At 40.4% G+C, this 23,396-nt stretch overlaps 1 protein-coding gene across 4 annotated transcripts in view; it reads right to left on the bottom strand.

Annotated features, from left to right (window-relative positions):
* Window positions 1-1,118: 1,118 nt before the first annotated feature.
* The window catches only part of NELL1 (neural EGFL like 1), a 292,061-nt gene continuing 269,783 nt past the window's right edge, over window positions 1,119-23,396 (bottom strand). For 2 of the 4 annotated variants that reach the window (XM_056354990.1, XM_056354988.1), the window contains 5 exons: window positions 22,544-22,684; window positions 11,884-12,077; window positions 6,340-6,516; window positions 4,384-4,608; window positions 1,119-3,112 (listed from right to left, as the gene is read on the bottom strand). In XM_056354990.1, the coding sequence (XP_056210965.1) occupies window positions 3,062-3,112; window positions 4,384-4,608; window positions 6,340-6,516; window positions 11,884-12,077; window positions 22,544-22,684 (788 nt within the window). In that variant the 3' untranslated portion in view covers window positions 1,119-3,061. The remainder of the gene's footprint in view (window positions 3,113-4,383; window positions 4,609-6,339; window positions 6,517-11,883; window positions 12,078-22,543; window positions 22,685-23,396) is intronic. The other 2 variants (XM_056354987.1, XM_056354989.1) reach the window with 2 other exon arrangements.

Below are 23,396 nucleotides of genomic sequence, written 5' to 3'. Positions count from 1 at the left end.
TTTAGCGCCTTGGCTGAGCTTTTTGCCAAAAGGAGGCGGCAAGACATTTTACCAGAGCTGGTATTTTCATTTTCTGTTTCTCACTCATCTATTTTTTGTCATCAGAAGGGTTACGTGCAGAGAAAATATTCCTTTAGAGGATCAAGAAGTAGGAACAGCTACAAAATTCCAACTGCCTATCTAGTGAGAGTTTTGACCGAGCCCCTTAACTGGCAGCCAGTTGCTCTTCACGGATGCTACGCTGGTAGTCCTCCTCACGTTAATACTCTTGTTCTGATCTTCTGAGCAGAGAGAAAGTCCATCTCACAAACAAAGAGGAGGTTTTTCAGACATTATTCTAATCAACTTGATTATTATTTTCTTTTCAGCATTTCCACTGCAGTGCCCATAGGTTTATAGGGAATAGGGAATTTCATCAAGAATGAGGTTTTGAAAGTTCTTACCTTAGTCACAGAGGAACACAGTGAATTAAATTTTCCTCCTCAATGTGCTCTTTGAGCTGAGGCTGTGGCTTCTGAATACTCTGAAGGTAAATGTGATGTGACTAGTGATCAAACTGCTTCATGAGGAAAAGTTCATCACAGTCAGGGGAACTGCTTAAAATGCAACATAAACAAACAGGTCTGTGTCAATATTTTGACTCTGTGTAAACAATTCAAGCTGTATCACTCTGGAGATAATGACACATAATGCTGTATAAAACGCTCTGAAAGGGTTTTACCAAATTAATCTGCATTTGAGTTCTGGAAGAAAATTGGTCTGTGCTGTGGAAAAATGTGAACTTCTGTTCTCCTGTGGAATATGATGCTAACAAGGTCTGGAGCTTCCAGAAAGCACTCTGGGACAGGGCTTCACTACCACAAGGTAAATGGGAAAAGAAAGATTTTCAGACCCTGCACTGTCTTTAATCCCACTCGCAGAGCTTTAGAAATTGGTGTGTATGACAGACGGGAATATATGATTTTGTCTAAGTACAAACGAAGTATTTCTTACAACTCTGATGCTACATCTCCGGGCAAACACTCTTTCTCCTTTTAGCAACCATCACGAGTTCAAGTCTGGAAAGGACATAGATCAGTGCTTTAAAACTCTGCTAATAAAATTAAGGGAAAGCAATCTGTACATAGGAGTTTATTTAGATCCCACAGGTTTTAAATCATTCCCCTTTATATCTCAGCCCACTGGATATCTCATCCAACTGAATTACCATTGGGTTTTACAATGTGATATACAAAATGAGCTGACATTATGATTTACAAACATCCTTTGAGTATCATATAAAACACAACTGTTTCCCTTATTATACAATCATTAGGGCAATGCAAATATAGTCAATACATTAGTAGCTGAAAGTGATGGGGCATTTTAAGAAAATAAATTTAACTTTACCACACAAACCTGTTCGATAAAACAAATCCTATTTAAAAAATGGGAATAAAGTTGTCTGAATGATTGAAAGTGACTGAAAGTAATTTTTATATTGTTTTGCCACCGTCCCCTTATAAGAAACATAATAGTACTTCATTTAAAAGACAACTAATTTTTTCACTGTATAGTCACACTTCATTCTTATTAATCGGTTTCACATTTTCTGCATGAAACTATGAAAAACTCACAAATGTAGACTTTCCAAACTGTAGCCACTATAATTATTTCTGCATTCTTTTCCATATACTCAGTGTGTTCAATTAAATAAACAAAAAGCAAAAAACACGACACAAATGAGCAGAATAAAACACAACAGCACGTTAAAAAGGTGACATTTAAGCTGGAGATGCCATCACTGTAGAAATATATTCTTGTTCTAATGCCACAGACTTTCTAGGCTCATGAAAAAAATCCAGACATTAGCTGAAGAGACTCTAAACTCTAACCTCGATATAGGGTTAAGAGTTTTAATTTGTATTTCCGCCTAAACTTAGGTACTAAACAACACTGTGTGCATGGTAAATTTAAAACTCGGTATATTTGAATGTCATAAAATATGAAAAGAGAAAATTTGTTTCTGAGCTGTTAATTTGGTAATGAAAGTTACCAAGCATTAAGGTCTCCTGTCTGCATGTTGCTGGTACAGGTGCTTCTGCACTTTGTCATTATGGTAGCGGTAATGAGAATGGCAGATGTCACTATTACTGTAAATACAAAAAAGGAAAAAGTCTGAACTCATCAACAATGTTACAACTGAAAGCAAATTCTAACCTAGACAAATTAAGTTATATCATTTTAAGGGTCTCTGTCTGTTTTATCACTGCACAATCCAGAGGGATTATTACAACCATTTCCAGAACTTGCAGTTTCTCTTCCAAAACAGAATACTGATAATGACCAGTGATTCTTTCCTGAATATGAGTTGAATTGGCAGTGGAATGTGGTTTTAGTTCCATTTCTCACTACAGGAATCTCGCTGCTGCTCCGCATGTTTGGAGAAGAAAGTGCTTTTTTTGCCATTTCATTAAGTTCATGGCATTTAGTTTTATAAATTTTTAAGACAGACTTGTTTCGATTACTTCCATTCTGTCCAATCAAATATATCTTTGAATGCTTCAAAAGGTTGGATAGCTGTGAAATATAAGTACTATGCAATTTGACTGTACATACATACATATTTTCATAAATACATCTGACAGGGACCTTGGAACTAAGTATGTGGAATCGTGGGACAAAATCACAACAGGCTGTCTTATTTGTAAAATCTAGATTCAAAGTAAGAAGAGCTGAATACTAGCATGTTGTCAATACACAAATTAAAACAAAAATACAGCATTAGTTTACCCATGAAATAATTTAAACATATTTGCAAATTTCTTGACAGGAAAAGTGTGTAATTTACAACACTGAAAACTTTTAACAACCATTGACTTATATGCGCTGTACTGTAAGTCACCCAGACATGGCTAGCAGGGATGAGCATAGTGATAGGTCCCAAAGGCAACTCCCAAACATCTTCCTCATGCGGAGACTTTGGTAATTGTCTGTTGTACAAAACGCCAACGCATACGACTTCGTTTCAGGTGTTAACTTCATCAATTTTCCTCCCTTGGCACAGTCCAGCCTGACTACGTCAGTTATTGTTGAGACACTCTAAATCCACCGAGCAGCAGACGTTCCCATTCTGCACAGACAAACAAGCAGGTGTCAATCACCTCTGCAGAACAAGTCACAAAGGGCAAAGGGGTTGGTGGCATGCAGAGATAGATGCATCTCTGACACATCTACTGCACACAGAAATCTGCTTTAGCCATCATCCCAAGGTGTCCTCATCGGTCCCAACTGTGGTGGCTTTCTGAGGAGGCTGATTTGCCCGACAGCATCGAACTGGCCTGAACTACACATGAACTAGAAACCCGGATGTGAAAGACTCAGTGGTCCCCATAATAAAATGCAGCACAGCAATGGCAATGGAGATGATTGGATTTTTCTCCCATGCAAGAGAGTTAATGGAGAGAGTTCTGACACGATCCATGCAGGGAAGCTTTCTGCTTGTCTGAAATAAGCAGATCATTCACATTCTTGATTCATGGCAGATGGGAGTGGGGGGAACACAGGGCTTTGGAGTTTAATCCATTGTTAAGTATCTTTCTGCAATACCCAGTCATTTTCAAAACTATCTTATGTAATAAAAAAACTACAGCAACCACCAAAACCCCAAATGAGATTTTTTTTTTTCCTTTCCTTTTAAATCCATCACAAACAAACAGGAAAAACTCTGAAGAATGGCAGAAAAGCTACCTTCAATAATTTAAAGCCCTGGAGCAAGAGCTCGGTTTCCCACAGTGAACAGAAGAACATTTTATATATTGCAAAACAACATTTTCCTAATTCTGATATTAGCACAGTGCGGTCATCACTGCATGGAGCAATGGAGACAGACTGCACTCCTGCATTACAGCCATCGGATTTAAATACATCCCGATGATCAGGGAATAGGGACTGTGGCATTCCCTTCCCACCTTTGTTGTGGGAGTGCCTTCATCTCTGAGCTGCAATGCGTTTCTACTAGTGTACTTGGTGGTGAAACCTGTATTAGTGTTTTTGGCTCTGCTTACCAGCTCCGTAACACACATTTTCATGAACACCCACATTAGGCAATTATTAAAATCTTAGCCTAGATTCATACTGAGAACGCCTGAAGGGCTCTCCAACAGAATGTCTGAAAGTTGCACTAGGATATTACATATCTGCGCTCAACATTTTCAACAAGCACGGATTTTTTTTTGTTTCCACCCTGCAAAACACAAAAGGCATGGGTTTTATGTAGGCTTCTGCCCTCGGGTTTCATTTACTTCCCCCGAGACCTGAATGTGAGCTCCCAAGGGCAGAAAGTGGCCCTGATTTTCTTCAGCAACACACACTTCCATTACCGTTCTACCCTGCCCATCGTACCTTGCATTTGCAGGTTGTACAAGGCGATCCCACCATTGTCCATACAGCACCACTAAGCCTTGTGATTCCATAGCCATCTAGGCAGGTTTTCCTGATGTCGTAGGTGATGATGTCAGCCAGACAGGGGTCGCTGACACAGTGGGGACAGCACTCTCCTTCTGAGATGGCTGTGTACTCGCAGTTTAGATTTGGGCACAGAAGAGGCCAACAATCCACCTCTCCCTCCTGCAGAAATTGAAGCAAAGGTCATTGAATTTGTTGCCATGTATTAGCCACCAAGAAACTTTGCATCTCATGGAATGGAAAAGTTCTGTTTTGCCAAAATTGAAATAAACTTAATGGATCAGCCCTCAGTTCAGTCAATTGTATAAACGCATGTTCAAATACTGAGCCAAAGTTTCCTAAACATAGCAGACTACCATTTGGCTGTTTCTTGACTAACCAACAACACTGTCATCATTGTTGCAGGGGAAACGGAGTTCTTTCAGGTTTTTAAAGGCAACGTTAAATACTGGGTTCCAATGTTTTCCATCAGCTACAGTTTTCGCAGTGATCCCCTTGCAGACTCAGGCACTCTTTCTACACCTGGTCACACAAACATCCCTGCAGGACCACAGCAACTGTTTAACAGAAAATTAAAATGCAGATAGGTGTAGGTTAGTATGTTCAAGAAGCATTGAACATTGATCTCGCTAGCAGCAGCCAAAATTGATTTTACTGTCCACTCCTAAAGGAAATGTTAGAGCAATTCCAGTTACGTTCCACTGAGTCATTTAATTTTATTATTTAGCTTTGTAAAAAAAGCAGTGCAGGAGTTGCAAAGATGGGGAAGAGAGAATCATCAGGTCACTTTTGTAGAGTGTTGTTGTGTGCGTCTAAACCTGCGAAGGCCTCCAACAACTTACATTTATGCAGCTCTGTAAGTACTTTAGATGTTGGTAACACCACACACTGCACAGAACCTTACACATGGCACTGATTTAGGGCACCACTCTTTCAGCTCTGTGTTAACCCAATCATAAAACTAGGCAAAGAACTGCTAGCCACAAACTCAGTGTCCTTCGTAAAACACGTCGCATCTAGTATTTGTCATTGCTGCTGGCTGCAAATGTTTCTTGCTGTTCTTTTGCAAACATAAAAAAAAATAATCTTAGGAGAATAGAAAATACAATACTTACTGTTGTACATTATTGATAATTATCTCTTAACAGTAACTTAGCTCAGAATGTAATTTGTTTCCTGATGCTCAGACACCTCTTGATTAATATCATCTAAAAAGACTATGTTATACAGACAGCTAAAAATGGAAAAATGATAACTTTAATGAAGTTCATTGCTGCACTAATTAGTATATCTGTGCAAAACTTAAAGCTTTAGGGAAATAATCTACAGTGTCTAATGAGAAAATAAATGTTCTTTATTTTGCATGTTTCTCTAGTAATTTCAGTTTTCTCTATCCTTTTTTTTTTTTTTTTTGGTTAATTTTTGCTATTTAACCACATGGCACTGGCACTCCATTTTTCTAACATTCACTCAATGAAAAAAAAAAAAAATTGCCTTGTCCATTTTAGTAAGACAGGTACACCAGCTGTTGTAATTAAGGGCTGAAACTCCTCCAACCAAATCCATCAGGTGAAAAAAATTTTAAAAGTCATTTAAAGATCAGACAACCTTATAAGAGTCCTCAAAAGCAGACTAACGCTAAAGTTAGTACAGAGTCAGGGTGTCTAAACTCCTGTGAAGCTTTTCATTTCATTCATTAGACCTATTTATTCAGCAGTAAGAGGAGAACTGATGGTGTAGCTTTCAGTTCTCGGGTGCTCTGTAAGTGCTTTACCATCATTCTCAGTCTGAAAAGCAGGTGAAAAGAGAGCCAAGAGCCTGCTTCCAGGTATGCTTTGATAAAAATCACAATCCTTATTATTCTTGCTCCCTTCCGAAACGCTTTGCCCATACCAGGCAACGGCACTGCTGACAACTGTAGGTCCAGTTGTCCCCACTGCGGTAGAGCTTGTGCCCAGTTTGGTCGAGGCACTGGCTGGTGACACGGGTGTCGCACTCCGGGCAGCAAAAGAGATCAGCGCTGGGGTTCTTGCAGTCGCAGGCTGTCCTCCGGCAGAAAATCCTCCCATCCTGCAAGGACACATTGCCCTGACATCAACCACAAACTGCCAGGTAGCAGCCTGGATAAGGTCACAGGGTGTATATATCTATCGATCTCAAAGGGCACGTCTTTAGCACGTCGGGAAATGTTACGTTCTTAACATATTCAATGTTACCGTCAACAAGGATTTGATCCTGCCAGTTGTGAGTAAAACCTCAAATACCAGTATCGTCCCAATTTCTATCAGTGCATGGATCCAATACTGTCTGAATCTGAGAATACTGTTTTCCTGTCTCCAGCTAATTGAATTTAAAAGAAATCAGTATCTGAGAAGAAATACAGTAAACACATTTCATATCTCATTGGTTACATCAATGAACTCTCCACGCAGCTGCCACTTTAATACATACAGTATTTGTTTAGTGCTATTTTGACTGAATGTATCACTGTGAAGAAAATAACTTGAATAAATAAATTGAAGTTATGAAGGTGGTCCCTTTAACTTTATAGCAGAACAATATAGCAAAAGCGTAGTAGCACTAATCATTCTTCACTCTCAATTCACCACTGGTTCTGTTCCACATCTGGGCCTCGAGTATGCCAGCTTAAAGCTAAATGGACTTAACATCATCCATTATAATACAATTCATGTATTAAGGAGGGCCTGTATTCCACAGGCTCTCCAAAATGTGATTTTGCTAAATATTTGCTTACAGCATTGAACAGCCCATTTTGTTAAAGACCATTAAACAGAACTGTTTGAGATAAACAGAAGAATTGCTTCTGCATGTAAAGAGAAAAGGATATATTCTATTTGCACCACAGAGAAACATATTGATTCTAATTCTAGTCATGAAAATTGGATGGACTATCGTGTTTGAAATTACACCCCTCGCGGTAGGTGAGCCAACATCCTGATCTGCCACACACAGATGGAACTGAAATCAGTTAACAATAAGGAGATTATCGAAAAGTTTAGAAATTAATTTCTTTTTCATTCGGTACCATTTATTGGATTGGTCCTTACTCAAGCAAAGCCTCCCCTGTAGCAACTTGTAGGTAAAGAGCTGTGAGAGGAGTGAAGCCTATATCCTGCTTTGGATCACAACTCTACAATTCCTAAAACAACTCCACACATTTCGTAGCAGTTTTTCCATATTCTCATCAGAACCATGTTCTGAGTCTATAAACCTGTACCTTATGTAAGAAGGAAAACAAGCTTTTCATTGCCACCAAATAAAGGGATACCTATCAAAGCAAGGGAATTGATTTCCTCTGATCCTTTTAAAATTGGCTCTCGTTTCTAAGCAAAGCCAGTCTTGGCTGCAACGCAACATGTACAAAATCAACATCAAGGAATCACAATACCCATGTCAGTCAGTGTCACTGCTGCATTTCATCATAGTTTTGAATAGATTAGAATATTACTTTCTGTTGTAAAAATAATTAAAATTATTTTTAAGCCTCACAAGGAAAGCTGGAGAGAACACAGAATGATGGAAATGTAGAAAACATGCCAGGTTAACATGGAAATGAACTGCTTTTGCCAGCTGCGGGGCAGAGGAGTAGATTGCCCTACAGCCTTTATTCAGTTTTGTATCACTTTAAGGTAACTAAGGATTCTGTACTTGTGGGTAGTTTGCTGCTTTAGCTGTGGAAGAAGGAATAAACACGCTTTATTTCCTTACTCTGCAGTTTGAGTAAATCATAAGGAAGACTGGCAGTGGCCCATTTCCTTAGCCACAGGTCCAGCCAGGTCCAGATGCAATGCTGGGAATAAACCCATTCCGCAAAAAATAAAGAAGTCATCCTCCCCTTTCAGCCAGTGGTGAAAGAAGAGAGCCAAAAGCCTCCCCTGATGGATAGCTATGATTAAATCTCCATTCTTGCAGGTGGGAAAGCACAGCCATCTTCCACCCTTTGCTGAGGGCAGACATCAAGCTCAGCCTAAAAGCTCTGCTAGGATGACTACTAGCTCCAGGCACGTGGGGCTGTGCCAGGCATCCAAGCAATGCGATGCCCTCAACTATGGCAGTCTCTCTCCTCTCCATAATGGAGTGCTGATTAACAATGGCTAACAATAACCTGTCTGCCTACTTCCAGTTCAGTTTCCAAGCTGTCAAGATCAGTTTTCAAATTCCCTTTTCAGCTGGTGACAGTGCTGGTAGTTCTGTGCTTCGCTGAGCTCCCGTGCTGTTACCTCTGGGGAGCAGCTAACCTTTTACATTGCCTTTACTCTCTTTATTTCAGAACACTGACAAAGCCTGATGATTTTGCCAGAGACCTTTTGGCAATCATAATACACAGCTACTCTCTTTATTCTTTAAGCATCTGTGTTTTATCTACAACCTCATTAGTTCCATGCCTTTCAAAAAACATTTTTATCCCTATAGTGCAGTGACACAAAGCCTCTTAAGCTACATCTCACTTGCATCTTTGTAGCTCTATAGCAGCACTGAGAAATATATAGAGGATTGAGAAATACACATAAATCTATTTATTTTGGTTTGGTAGGTAATAACATAGAGCATCTCATTAGTATCTCTCCCTCCCCACCTTCCTCAATCAGTTCTACATGCTTAATAAGCATCGGTGGTATGACCACAAAATTGTTCTTACCAAAGAAAAAACTGTCACAGAAGGGAATCGCTGTAAACAGTGACTCAGGTTTCCACAGAGCCCCCAGACCAATCTGGACAGACCCTACCGAAGTGTTCTCACCCTCAGGAGCACACTTCACTCTGGCACATCCTCTGTTCCCAGTGCTGTGCTAATCCCCCCTGCCCCCTTGCCCCGGCTTTTTTCATATAGGGAATGGAGGGTTGTTTTAATCAGAGGACAGACTGAAAAGCCCAGATACAGCCAGACTACAGCCAGGCTTAGTTTTTTCATGGGAGACAGCAACAGCTCCCCGCTTCCCTTCAAACTCCCACCAGTCTTAAATCTGATTGTATTAAATCCACAGTAGTTCAGAAAGATGCCTGTAGAAAACACATTGGATATACTTAAGGTACCGTGTTAATTTATAGTTTTGAGAACTTAGGTTTTTGTAAACTTTATATTCACTTGAATGAGGATGGTTTGAAGAGACCGGGTCTTATGAAACACTGAAATAATGCCCTTTGCTTCAATAATGACACCTTGCTCCATTATATAACGGAAGTATTATAATTTCTCATATTCCCTTGTATACTACTCCACAAATAACCTTACTTAATGAACTTCAAAGTAAGGTATTTCATTTCCTTCGCACCAGATTTTAAGTTAAAATAGTCTCAAGATGGCACCTTTGTGTTTCAGCCAATGCACAAAATATATCCATCTGACCTTTCCTAAAATAACCATGACAAAAGAAAAGCCAAAAGAAAACACATTAAATCTGAAATGCTGATTTGTCTCCTAGATAAAACAAGTCAGTAGGATCATTTCAAAGTTCAAGTACAAAGTATAAGGAATGATTCAGTTACACTCTGCCCTTTTCCTCACGGAAAACCGAGCAGGCTGCAAAAAGGTCAAGCAGGGTCAGCTCTTCTTGCAACTGCGTGAAAAGGAAAGAGTCCTGCAGCAGATTGGGAAGGAGTCTGGTGTATTGGAAGCTATCACAATTTGTAAAAATATGTTTCAGTAACGTATTTCCATAAACACTTTAAGTCCTGCCTGGGATATGATAGAGGAGGAGCTCTCCCTGTTTTATAGACAAGAATTTGGCTCTTGAAACAGGCAGCTACTGGAATGAAATTAAATGCAAATGTTAATGCATAGAGGAAAAAACCCTGGAAAGTGAGGAAGATACAAAGGAAGAGTCATAGCAACAAACATTGCCAGTCTTAGTTTAAAATATCTATGTACTAGCTAATAATTTTGTATATTTTCATATACTAATAAGAGCATTCAACATAAGAAATAAGTGCAATGAGAAATGGCGAATAAAACAAATTACAAGCAATCTAAAATGGGAATACTAATAGTTATAATTCTGCAAAGGCAGACCAGATGTCTTCACATTTATTATAATGTTTACTCTATTGACTGGAAATCCTTTCATAAGCCAGCCAGTTCCCCAAGATTACAATAAAACCTTGATATATATTCAGTGGAGTTGTACATTTCAGCTTCTGAAGGGAGGAGTTTTAGGGAGCTTGAGGCTACTTGAAGCAAAAAAAAATATAGCAACTAAGAACATAGTCCCTTTTGAGCCCCAAAGAGCATACTTTGCCAGTTCTATTCACTCTGAAGTCTTAATTTTTCCTTCTGCTATACTACTGCAATACAGAAATGATAAGGCTTGAAGCTTCTTGCAACTTCAAAACAACTCTTCTCCCTTGTCCCCCTCAAACCCTCTAACGCTTCTCTGGCTCATAAGCACTGAGACAGGGGGATTGATAGGCCAGTTCTCGTGCTCTGTGTTCAGCTTTCTACAGTGGCCAGAGTCTCATTTTACTTACACTTATGCAAGGGCCAGTAGCGTTCTGCTGTGTCCAAGGACGGCTTTAACAGCGCTATGAACGCATCAGGTCAAAGGGGTCATAAAAGACCAACCGTTCCTCAGACTGGTGCATTTCTAAAATTCTTCTTATTTCAATGACAGCATTCCTCTATTAACTTGTGAAAATGAAGAAAACCGAGTCAAATGTTCTTTTAGTTTGGCTGCCATACTCAGAAAAGAACAGAAAACTTTGGGGGGTGGGGGGTGGGGGTAGGGGGTGGCAGGGTACAAAAAATGGATTTAAATGTGTAAGGCAGATCTACTTATACTATGCCTAGCTTCTCCAAAGGTGCCAAGAGAGCTGCACTGCTCAAGCGAGAGAGCTGCCAACACAGCCAAGCTGGGATGAGGAGGAGAAAGCTGGCCTTCACCCTTCTTCACTTGAAGAAATTAAGCGCCTGCTGCTAGGTCCTTTAACCTTTTACTCATGCTCAGGCCTTCCTTCTCGCCCTGTTAATTCACATGTATTCCAAGTAAAGGGAAAACCACTGACAAGAAGATGACTGATAACAGGACATGCCCTCAGAGCTGCATATTCATGTGAAAGAGAAATCAGTTTTCAATATTTCCAGTAAACGTGCTAATTGCCTGCACCGTATGTTAAAGGGTAATGCAAGACCCCCATCAAGGCATGAGTGGCTCTGGCCCACAGGGTGATGTGGTAGAAGCTCAGCAGGGTTAGCTATTATTCAGCTGTGGCTGTGGTTGTGTAAAATAAAAAGAAAAGATTACTTCCCCAGAGAATTTCCCCAGCACAGCTTCAGTGCCCACAGCAGAGCTTACCTTTTGCCTCAGTGCCTTGGGCTCAGGTTAGTATTTTTGTCCACACCAGTGGCACTGCAATATTTGTTTTCTGATACAAGCCCAAAGGATTCAAGGACTCCTGAAACCCAGGTCAGCTGGATCTCACCTTGCAGGAACAAACAGAGCATCTGTCCTCCTTCAGGGTCCACACCTGCCCATTCCGCTTGAAGCCGCCTTCATGGGGACAGTCTCCAGTGCAAGATGGTCCGGACGGACAAAGGCAATCAAACCCTCCTGCCAGGTTCACACAGGCTGAATCGTTCCAACAGGTGTGGGTCTTTAAGGCACACTCATCAATATCTGCAAAAAAAGCAGATTTATAATGCTTTGGACATTTTTTTCATGGGGCAAATGTTATTTCTGTATTAAGTAATTCCTACTCATCTGCCTTGCTGATGGAAGGGGGTGCCTTCTTTCTCAAATCTTCCACATTTACTTGCTAGAAATTAAACATTGATTTATTTTTTTTTAGGTTATATTTCAGCATTTCTTTCAATTCCACCAAGAATTCTTAAAACTATCTCCAGCAGGCTTATTTGTAAATGCTGAGTCTGACATACCTAGTGGAACTGTGTATCAGTGATGCAGCTGAACCATCAGAAAAGGTGTATTGTGATTTCCCAGTGACTGGAAAGTAGCGAGTAATCAGAGTGACTTTCTGTCAATTAGACCACACTCTGTTCGGGACTTTACACCGCAACAGAAGTGCACTATTCTTCATAAGTTCCTAGCACAATCAACAGTTCCCATACTAAAAGCAGTCAATTGCACCCTTTCCCCAGTGCTGGAAGGTATGAGTGAATTGAGAAGAAAAAAAAAGGAAAAAAAAGAAGGAAATAAAGAATAAAATCAGAGATACCTTATACATGGAAAAAAAAGGTCTTAGAAGAAAGCTATGCAGGAAAAGTATGATTTAGCAATGATACAAAGAAATAACAGAAGAAAATCATTACACACTAGAGAGAAGTGAACTACAGTATCCCATTAAAATTGGTTTTGGAGAGTAAAATATAATTAAGTAATATGAATTTATCCAGGGAGTTAATGCAGCCTTCTTTTTCTTGCAGCAAAAGCCATGAGATTTTTAAGCACATTATTAAAAACAGGTATTTCTTTCAGAAAATAATTTTGAACTGTTCTTAAACAATATATTGACAGATTGTCCAGAAAAAATACCAGTAAACTGGTAGGTCTCTTTTCTTCCAACACGAACAATGAAAACTGTTACCAATGGTGGGAGGGTGGCTGAAGAAGAAAGTCATTTAGAAGTATGTGACAGTTTTGGTCATGAGAATTTCAGAATACTACCATATGAATTCAGAAATTACAAGGAAGAACCATCACACCACTTAAAATGACCATATTACTAGCATGAGATTTATAACTGTTCAATATTACCCGAGTACTTTCAACTCCTCTCTATAACAACAAATTTAAAAATTCAATAGAATTCACAAAGAAAAATTACCTAAAGTTTAATTTAGGTAGGATGTGCTGGCCACTTGCCCTACTGTTTGGACAGTCATCTCCTCAGAAAGCCAGATCTTAAAAAGACTCTAACAATTCTCTCAATCTGCTGAAGGAAACTCTGTAACAATCACACCACTAAATTCCCTCTCACCTGGTTTGTAAAATTCCTGATTTCAATTCATAAACAGCCCAGGAACATGTGGAAATGTGGTAGTACCCTTGGATTTGACCAAACGCAAAATCAACCTCCACAACCGAGTCAGGGACCTGGGCCACCAGAAATTGCCTGTTCCTCTTTCTGCTTACAGCCACCAGGGAAGCTGGAGGCAATTACATTGCACATGGGCTTCACTCCTGGGGTAACCGGTGGGCCAGTCCCTTGCCAGAGATGTTCCCAGTGGCCTGATAGCACAATTTGATTGCTTGTCACTCAGACTTCCCTAAAAATGGTGTATTTTGCTGGCCTGACAGTCTTAATCGCCCAAGAAGAACATTATCGTTCCAGTGTGTGGCTTAGTACCAACAGAATACTTGAAAGGTTCACTACCAGTAGTGTGAAAGGTGCTGCACTAAGAGAAATTTAACTTGTAGTTCAGTGGTTAACAAGTGCCAAATTATTATGGGAGGTAAAACCCATAAAGACTGACATGAACAGAGCAACGAGTGGACTGGTTAAATGAATTATACCTAAACACCTACTGTTAAGACTAAAAATATTCTTAAAAATATCCCATTTCCCTTTCAATAGAATTTGACTTCTATTTTATGTTAAAGACAAAGGTATAAATGAAGCATTGTTTGTCTTTGGTGATTTCACCAAGCCTCATCAATATTCTCTCCCTCACCATATTAAAGGCTCCTTAAATAGCATATATATATATATATCTATCTCATGTAGTAGGATCACAGTGCAGATTAGAAGGGTAGCTTTCACAGTTCAAAACTAAAAGGATTTCACAGATGAATATAAAGCCATATTGCCTACAGAGTTCCATGTAATTGCTTTACTTACGACACAGAAATCTAATTCTGTTTCCATGTAATTTAACAGATTTATGTAAAGCCAGATGTTAGCAATTATAGAAAATAACATTATTCATATTGTCAGTGGTACAGACCTGTTCACATTGCACAAAGCCAACTTAATCTGTTACACATATCCAAAAGGGAAGAACATCCTATTTACTTACTGCTACTACTCTCCTCTCTTTAGCACACGCAAAAAGCATGCCCCCATTAAGGGCGGCGCAAACTGGTGAATGGGACTTTCTTGACAAAGAAACCAATCAAGCAAAGCTGAGTAACATACCATGAACACAAATTCCTAATTGCTGCTGTTTGCACTTTTTTTGTTGTTGTTGTTGTTCTTTATGCAAATGATGGTTTCTTATTATTTTATAGCATTTATTATTTAAAAGTTTTCATTATTAATCAAACATAAAATGCTTGGACTCTGCATTCATTTCCAGCTGAACTTTTAATAGAGCTAATTTTCTGAGAACACCCCTTTGGCAGTTTTTCCTTTGTCACTGATTGCACTTCTGAAAGGCAGAACAGTCAACATTCCCAGTAACTTCAGGTAAAGAAATTATAAACGTAACATGTTTTTGTCCCTTTCACTCTTTCAGCCTCAAACCAGACTTGGGGGGGGTGGGGAAGGAAAAGAACCCAGAGAAATGCTCCCATATTGTTAGCTCCCAGTTAGCTTAAGAAAGTATTTCAGTTTAATGAGATCAAATGGACCTGCTCATACTGACATGAGATCATCATGTAGATGGCTATGCAAAACATGGAAGAAAAAAGTCGTCTTTAGTGTGAAATTTCTCTGAACAACTGGAGTCAACATGCCTACTTAGGTGATGAAAAATTAGCTTAGTTTAAAATTCTGAACATGTACAAACCAATATCTTAATGAATATGAAAATTGCATGACAAGACTCTTGCACATAGATTATTTTTATATTATTCAGAACCTTGCTCAGCTCAAATTCCCCACACTCCTCTCAGGTTTCATTTGCTTTCCCACAGCTGCTCTCAGAAGATGCAGGGCCACAACTGGAACAGTTAATCACAAGCAAGGCAAAACTGTACCCAACTCCTTATCTCCCATTATAACAACACTAGATGGGAAGAAGATGAAATATTAATTTACAAATCAAACAACTCTGAATGGACAAGCAGATATGTGAGATAGCAAGGAGGCTCCAAAGTCCTTCCCTGCATACAGCACAAGAACAAAATGTCTGTCTTGACTTTTGGGATGTTATTTCTATCGTGCACCTGGAATAGGATTTTGCAATTTTATTCATTATATTGAGATAATCTGTGGCAAAACCTACTAATTAACCCAAGTAAAAGTGGCAGAGCTTTACGTACCCCCTCCACACAGTTCCTTTCCAAGGAAAAGTGAGGATATAGTGTAAATGACCATAACCAAAGTGTGCTTGTAATGCTACCCTTTCGCTATTTTCTATCAACATATAGCTGACAGCAAAGTGATTGCTGCCAAGACATGGCATCTCAAACGTTGCACAGGACTACATAAAACCCATGAAGATGTTCACTCTTCAAGCACTCCCACTCTGTGCTTCCTTAAACAAATGTATGGCAACAAGTACATGATCATATGTATTTTAGTCGCAACGCAACTAGTCATATTTCGTGGATGGGAAAAGAAGGAAAACAAACCACCCAAGATGTGCACATTTCCCAATGCGCTCTCAAAGTACATAAAGACAGCTTGGTAACTTGGGCACACAAGAAATCAGAATCAAAATGGAATAAGATAATCCCCTGAGATGCAATTTCCTTTTCCATCCTTTTTGGCTGTAATGAGAAGTATTTTGCTTCAGATATTATGAGAGGTCCCATGGCCACTGTATTTGAATGGGGTAGAAGACAAGCATGACTGTACATATCAACACCAGCTCATTAACTTGGTTTAACTGAAATTTTAAACCAATCCCTAGCTACTTCATTTCTTAGTTTTCAAGGCTATTCAGGTTTTAATGGTACGACTTTTCTATAGCACCTTAATAAATGTGTGCAAGCAAGTCATGCAGTGTGGTGCTCTGTAATATCATGATAAGCTGTTGCAGAAGAAAGAACCCTGCTAATGTGCTAATTTTAACTGTTACGGTACATTAAACCATTACAGTAAAATGTTAACGTGAAAAATGTACGCTGAGCCACCAAACCAATGTATGTACAAGTTAACTAAACACTGTTTTGACATATCATATTTCACAGGCAACTTGTCACTTAATGTATTTGCCTTCTTTCTAAATCAAAGTTATTTGGACTCATCTTTGAAAAAACTAAATCACTAAACAGATTCATTTTTAGTTAGAAAATATTTTATGAAAGTACTTTTATTCTATAGAGACATAATGGTCTATTAAAGAACATCGCACAGTAAATTAGAGACTGAATATAGGATTTACTAATGCTTTCTGGAAAATACAGAAATGACTACATACAGTTACCTTGAAGACATGGAATGCAACTTTCTCTTAGAATACAAGAATCAGAATTTACTAAAAGGAAAGTAAGCAACATTATTTTTATTTTGCAGGATAAAATCCACAGACACAATGCTCATAATATCAGAGTCTAAAAAATTCTATGAGCAGAACAGAAGAAAGTCGTAAACCAGCAGGTTCTAGTGTTGGTCTGGGACACTGTACCACACGCAAACCTTTCTGTCTATGCACCACTTCTCTAACTAGAGATAGAAAAACAATTCTCAGGCATATAGGAAGATTTTCACAGGATGGCTCTAGCGTTTTGTTTGACACAGGAAGGGGGCAAAATAAACAAAGAACAAACCTCCTTTTTCTTTCTAATCTAGGTAACAGGACAACACTGCAGCACACTATGGAATCTATGAAAGCTTCAGGAACCGGTTTTAATCCCATTCAGATCTCACTCTCCAGCTCTGCTTCACCCAACTTTTGTGGGAGACTAACATATGTGGAGGGGTTTTTTTCCACAAGCTGCTGAGTCCTGCCTTTTTCCAGCTTTCATTTCCCCCCAGCAGCTACTCTAGCCCTGCCATGAGGTCTAGCTACGCAACCTTTCAGGGTGAAATACATGGTGAATCCTGTGGGTTTTTGGTGGGAGGAGGATCCATGTTAAGCTTCCCTACAAAAGTTGCACTGATTCTTAAAGAAAAGAAAAAAATAACCAACGACTGACAGGGACTGCTGCCTTGGTTGTTTTTCCTTCTGTGCTTGCAAGTCACAACACAGAAACTCAAAACCAGAAAACATCATGAAAAAGATGGGATCAGGAATTTTGCACGCCAGGGTCTGAACAGCTCTTTACAGACTGGAAGCATCTTGCTTAAAGAGAGATGGAGTGTAAAAACCAATTTAATTTGCTTTTATTTTGCTGCTGTAGATGGGAGTGAGCTTTGTGGGACATTATGAACTCCCCAGAACACAGCATTTCTTTGCCAGCTTTTGGTTCTGATAATCTTAAAGGTTATCACTGAAAATTCAATGGTGAGGGTTTATTCGATGATTACCTTATGAGATAGCAGTATTTGGCAACAGGTACTTAGCGCAGGGAAAAAACAACGTATGTCAGTTACTTCAATATGGTACCAGTAGATAGTAGTTAATACTGGGATGAACATCATATGACAGCTCATAGTTCTCTATAAAGTACTTTTGTTTGTTAACCTTAAAGCGTAGCAATGTTCATATTAAAAAAAGAAAAAAAAAATACACAACCCAGCAGCTATAGCCTATGTTTTAATTGCCAAGCAAACTTTGCTAACAACTTAGTGCAGCAATTGCCTTTTGTCTGCAAGCAGTATTCTTAATAACATATTGTGAAAGGCCAGCGCCTCATAAAAATGCTACCGCTGAAAATTAAATTACATTCTCTTAATTTGAGCCTGCTCACTATCACCTTATGAAGCTGCCATCTTTTATAAACACATAGCCATGGAAATATATTCCCTTTTCAAAGCTGCCTTCGGTTGGTATTTTGAGTAATAAAAGAATCTTCCCAAGCTTGAAGTGGCCTGGCGAAGTCATACATCCTTACTGCCCAAGCTCTGGAGCAACACTGTGACCTTCCCTGCCACATCCGTTACACCTCTGTCCCTTGCCAGGGGCCAAACTCCACTGTTTTCTGCTAGTCAATGAGGATATAGCTTTTAGAAGCACTAAAGTATCACAACACTTCCCAAATAGATGTTATTTTTTTAAAATGTTCTGCAAGCACTGCAGAGACACCGCAAGCAATGACTCAGCTACAAGACCACCTACATAAAAATGGGAAAGGGGGTTAACCCAGAGATACATAAATGCATCCAGCAAAAGCAACTGGCTGCCTGGGCTCTGGGCAATCTGTCAGAGCAGAGTACTCCCTCCCACTGCCTTATGATTTTCATATGTTATTACTACTATTTTTTTGTGAAGGAGGGTTTGATCTTTTTTTATTATTTGTTTGTAGTTATGCTCTTAGCCTATTTATTGTTCTCTGGGTTTTATCCTTCAAGAGGAAGGAGAAACGTTCCAAAACACACTGAAGGGCAATGGTCCAAATCCACCTCAGGTACATGCTAGGATTTCAGTATACAGTCTGGAAAATACACCAGGACAAAACGCTGTTGCTATGCAGATGAAACCTCTTCCATCTGGAGCAGACTGAATGACACTGGCCTTGACTCTAAAGACTCCACCATGCAAACGAGCTCTGTAATGTGGTGGAAGCCAGTGTTCAAGAAACCAAGGTCTAGGCAGAATGCGTAGTGTTATCTATGTCATTTTAACCAATTCTTAGTTGCACTTCAATATCACACTTCGAAATTCCTTTGTCATTGTGGGTTAGCAGAGTCTTTCAATTAATTTTTAATTGGTTAACCAGTATAATGAAATAAAATAAACTGGTTTATTCTCTTCCTCACTGGTACCCTGCAGCAGATGGTTCAGAAGAGCTATTTCGTTAAAATAACCCTGCTAATTTCACGTTCTGTTTACAACTTGCATATGGCAAGATGAGCACCTCACCTTACAAACTTCCAGCACGCTGTGCAGGTCAAAGCAAGGGCAGTTTGTTTTCAGGAAAACTCATCCCTCCAATCCCCACAGAATCCAGAACATTTTAGGCTCTTTTTTTGCTGCAGGGTAGCCAAGTGCTCTTCCCTTTAGCCGTGATGCAATGCAAGCAATAATGACTTTTTCAGAAGCTGAGCCTACCTATGAGCCATTCAAAACCACAGCCTTGTCTATGCACCTCTTTTTCCCTGAGACCAGCCTGAGCCTTAGAACTTCTTTGTCCCAAACCAGCTCTGTAAGGTCAGCCTGGCAAGGGATGGGGTTCCCCACACAAGCAGTACAGGCAGGTGTCAGGAATGCTAGGAATGACCCTTATCCCCAGTTGCCTCAGGGCTTTTTGAAGGCTATGTCATGGTGCTTCGACTTCTCCTAAAGCAAGTATTTTCAACATTGCTCTACCCATCACTCCTTTTACAGAATTTACATGTAAAAAAAAAAAAAAGAGATCTAAATGTAAACCAGAAAAGAATTCTTAACATTTGATAATTTGTTTAGAAATATGAGACTGTCATGTGGTGTTTTACCTATTAAGTCCCAAAATGCTTTAAAACCTGCCATTTCTTTTACACAGTTACCACAATGAAGTTCACTGCTGTGATTTTATTGAGCTGTCAGCTTAGGACAATGTGTAAAATGCTAAGTGTGCTGGTTTTGGCTGGAGTAGAGTTAATTTTCTTCAGAGTAGCTAGTATAGAGCTATGCTTTGGATTTGTGCTGGAAATAGCGTTGAAAATTGAGGGATGTTTTAGTTACTGCTGAGCACTGCTTACACAGTCACAGCATGGTCAGGGGTGGAAGGGGCCTCTGGAGACCATCTGGTCTGACCCCCTGCTAGAGCAGGCTACACAGGATCACACCCAGGTGAGTTTTGCATGTCTCCAGAGAAGGAGACTGCACAGCCTCTCTGGCAGCCTATCCCAGCGCTCTGCCACCCTCAAGACAAAGGTGTTTTTCCTGATGTTCAGATGGAACTTATTGTGGTGTAGTTCATGCCTGTTGCCCCTTGTCCTGTCGCTGGACACCACTGAAAAGAGCCTGGCCCCGTCCTGCTGGCACTCGCCCTTAAGATATTTGTAGACACTGTAAGATTCCCCACCTCAGTCTTCTCTTCCCAGCCCCAGCTCTCCCAGCCTTTCCTCACGAGGGAGATGCTCCAGCCCCTCATCACCTTCGTAGCTTCCGCTGGCCCCTCCCCAGCAGTTCCCTGTCCCGGGAACTGGGGAGCCCAGCACTGGGCACAGCGCTCCAGGTGCGGCCTCACCAGGACGGAGCAGAGCTGGGGGAATCACCTCCCTGCACCTGCTGGCCACGCTCCTCCTCATGCACCCCAGGAGCCCAGTGGCCACCTTGGCCACACGGGCATGCTGCTGGCTCGGGGGCAACCTGCTGCCCACCAGCAGTCCCAGGGCCTCCTCTGCAGAGCTGCCCTCCAGCAGGTCAGCCCCGGCCTGTGCTGGTACAGGGGGTTCTCCCTCCCCAGGTGCGGGACCTCACACTTGCCCCTGCTGAGCCTCACCAGGTCCCTCTCCACCCAGCTCTCCAGTCTGCCCAGGTCCCACTGAGGGGCCCCACAGCCTCTGGTCTGTCAATTCAAGGCCTTTCCTGCTCCTCACCTGCCAGCCAGCAGGCTGGGGGGCACCAGGGGCTGGCAGGGGACACAGCCGGGACAGCCGAGCCCCACGGACCAAAGGGACATCCCATCCCATGCGGCGTCACGCTCGGCATGGAAAGCTGGGGGAGAAGAAGGACGGGGGGGACGTTGGGAGTGACGGCGTTTGTCCTCCCAAGTCACCGCTATGCGTGGCGGAGCCCTGCTGTCCTGGGGGTGGCTGGGCACCTGCCTGCCCCTGTGAAATGGCAAAGGGCTTCCTCGCTTTGCTTTGCTTCCCTGTGTGTGGCTTTTGCTTTACCCGTTAAACTGCCTTTCTCTCAGCCCATGAGTTTACTCATTTTTACTCTTCTGGTTCTCTCCCCCATCCCACCAGGGAAGAGCGAGCGAGCAGCTGTGTGGGGCTGAGCTGCCGGCTGGGGTTACACCACAGCACTAATATAGCTGGACAATCTACAAAATATTGCTTTTGAAAATAATTATTGTTCCTCTGTGTTTTCGAAACACAATGCTATCTTATCCCAAGGACTTCTAATAGCCAAAATTCATATAAGGTGGAAATGTTTGTTACAAGTAAATTTGTAATAAAAACCTGCAATAAAATATATACATTTTTACTTTAAATCTTAGAAAGAGCCCTTTGCACTTATGGATATACTAAATGAAAACTCACAGTGTTAAAAAAAAATAATCATAGAAGAAGCAGAAAACCTTTCATAGAAAATTCATAGAGCTGAGTAGATCTAGATGGAGTAACTGAAATTCTGAAGAACACAGAACTATGCAAAGTTGTCGGTCTCTATAGAAGTTAAAATGGGAACCTTTCTAAATAGTTTTAAAGTCATCTGAAAAAATATCATATAGAAATTACGTATAAGGCTTCTGAAAATAAGTAAAAAGATGGAGAAATTTTAAGGCAGAGTTAAGCCACAATTAGGATCTTCACTATGATTTTATTATTGCCTACTTGCAGCAGTGGCACACAAACTCTTAGAGCCAGTGAAAGGCACCCAGGCTGCAAGAATGAGCACCAAATCCTCAAGGAGCCTCATCCTCTATCCTCCCATAGAAACAACTAACTCCTCTGCATTCCTTTAGAAATTCCTCTCTGTTCATGCTCTTAGGGTCTTATTCTGCATATACGGTGCATAAAGAGCGTAATGCTATTCGCATAACTAAAAATAAAAGGATGAAGATGCCAAACAATGGAAAACAAACAAAGCAAAGCAGCGGAGACATACCCCACATGTGTTCTCTTATTGCTCTGCTGAAATTTGAAAATGGAAAACCAACTCTTCCCCTTTTATGACCTATTACGCTCCCCAGAAAGCCTACTTTCACTTCAAGTTTTACAGCAATTTATTATGATAAATGGCAAAGCCCAGTAAATTGGATTTCCAACCGCCTCCCTCCTGTAATAACCGTTCAAAAATGTGACTCGCCTTGAACCAGCACCCACACTGCGTGGCCGGGGATGCTGACAAACGCAGCCACGCTCGCTTGCATTCTCATTTTAGTATTAAACACAACAACTGCTCAGGACATTGTCTCAATAGTCACTTTGTAACACCATGCAGAAGGAGGAAAAAAAAAGTGCTATGCTGATCATTGCTTACCAACACAGGACTCCCCGGAAAGAGAATAGCTTCCATTGTCATGGAAACCGCTTCTGCACTCACAGTGGTACCACCCTGGGAGGTTAACACAGCGTGAATGGTTGTGACACTCAATGATCCCCTCTGCACACTCATCAATATCTGCCTCAGAGAAAAACACAAGCCAGCCAGGAAATTAATTTCCTTTGACACCAATGCTTTAGGTTTGGTTTGTTGTTTGTTTTTTTTAATGTTGTTGGTTTTTTTCATTTTGTTGTGTGTGGTTTTTTGGTTTGTTTTCTTTTTATTTTATTTTTTTTAATATTTTTTTTAAAAAAAGTCTTCCTTTAATAGATAGATCAAGGTTATTACGGTTCCCAACAACAGACACTTAAAACATGACTCACATAACAATAAAAAAGAACAATAATACAATAATACATCATGGAATTTGATACATACAAAACATTTGTATACACCATGATTAGCTTAAAATGCAAAGCAAACATGCAGATTTTTTTGGGCCCCCCCCCCCTTTTTTTTTAACTCGGAAGTTACATTTGTCGGTGCATATGAAGCATTGCAGAGCAGGTTCTCCACTGAAAAGCAGCTACATTTCTGCTATACAAACTGCATGTCCCAGGACACCTTCGGAAGGAAAAGCATTTTCTTCAGGATTGCTGTTTCCAGTGTTCAGCCGTGATACTGTCAGCTATCTGGCACCTAAGGTGCTCAGAGAACTTTGCAACCAATATTTAATCTCTTCTGTTTATATGACCAAAATAAATACCTAGTACATGTATAACAGCGTGTGACAAACAGAAAAAGCAGTCCATGTTTCAGCTGCAATAAAACATTTAGCTGGAAAAGAGTG

This window comes from Falco biarmicus, chromosome 10, assembly GCF_023638135.1.
Source record: "Falco biarmicus isolate bFalBia1 chromosome 10, bFalBia1.pri, whole genome shotgun sequence".
Lineage (NCBI taxonomy): Eukaryota > Metazoa > Chordata > Aves > Falconiformes > Falconidae > Falco > Falco biarmicus.
This window is presented reverse-complemented; position numbering and strand designations above follow the sequence as displayed.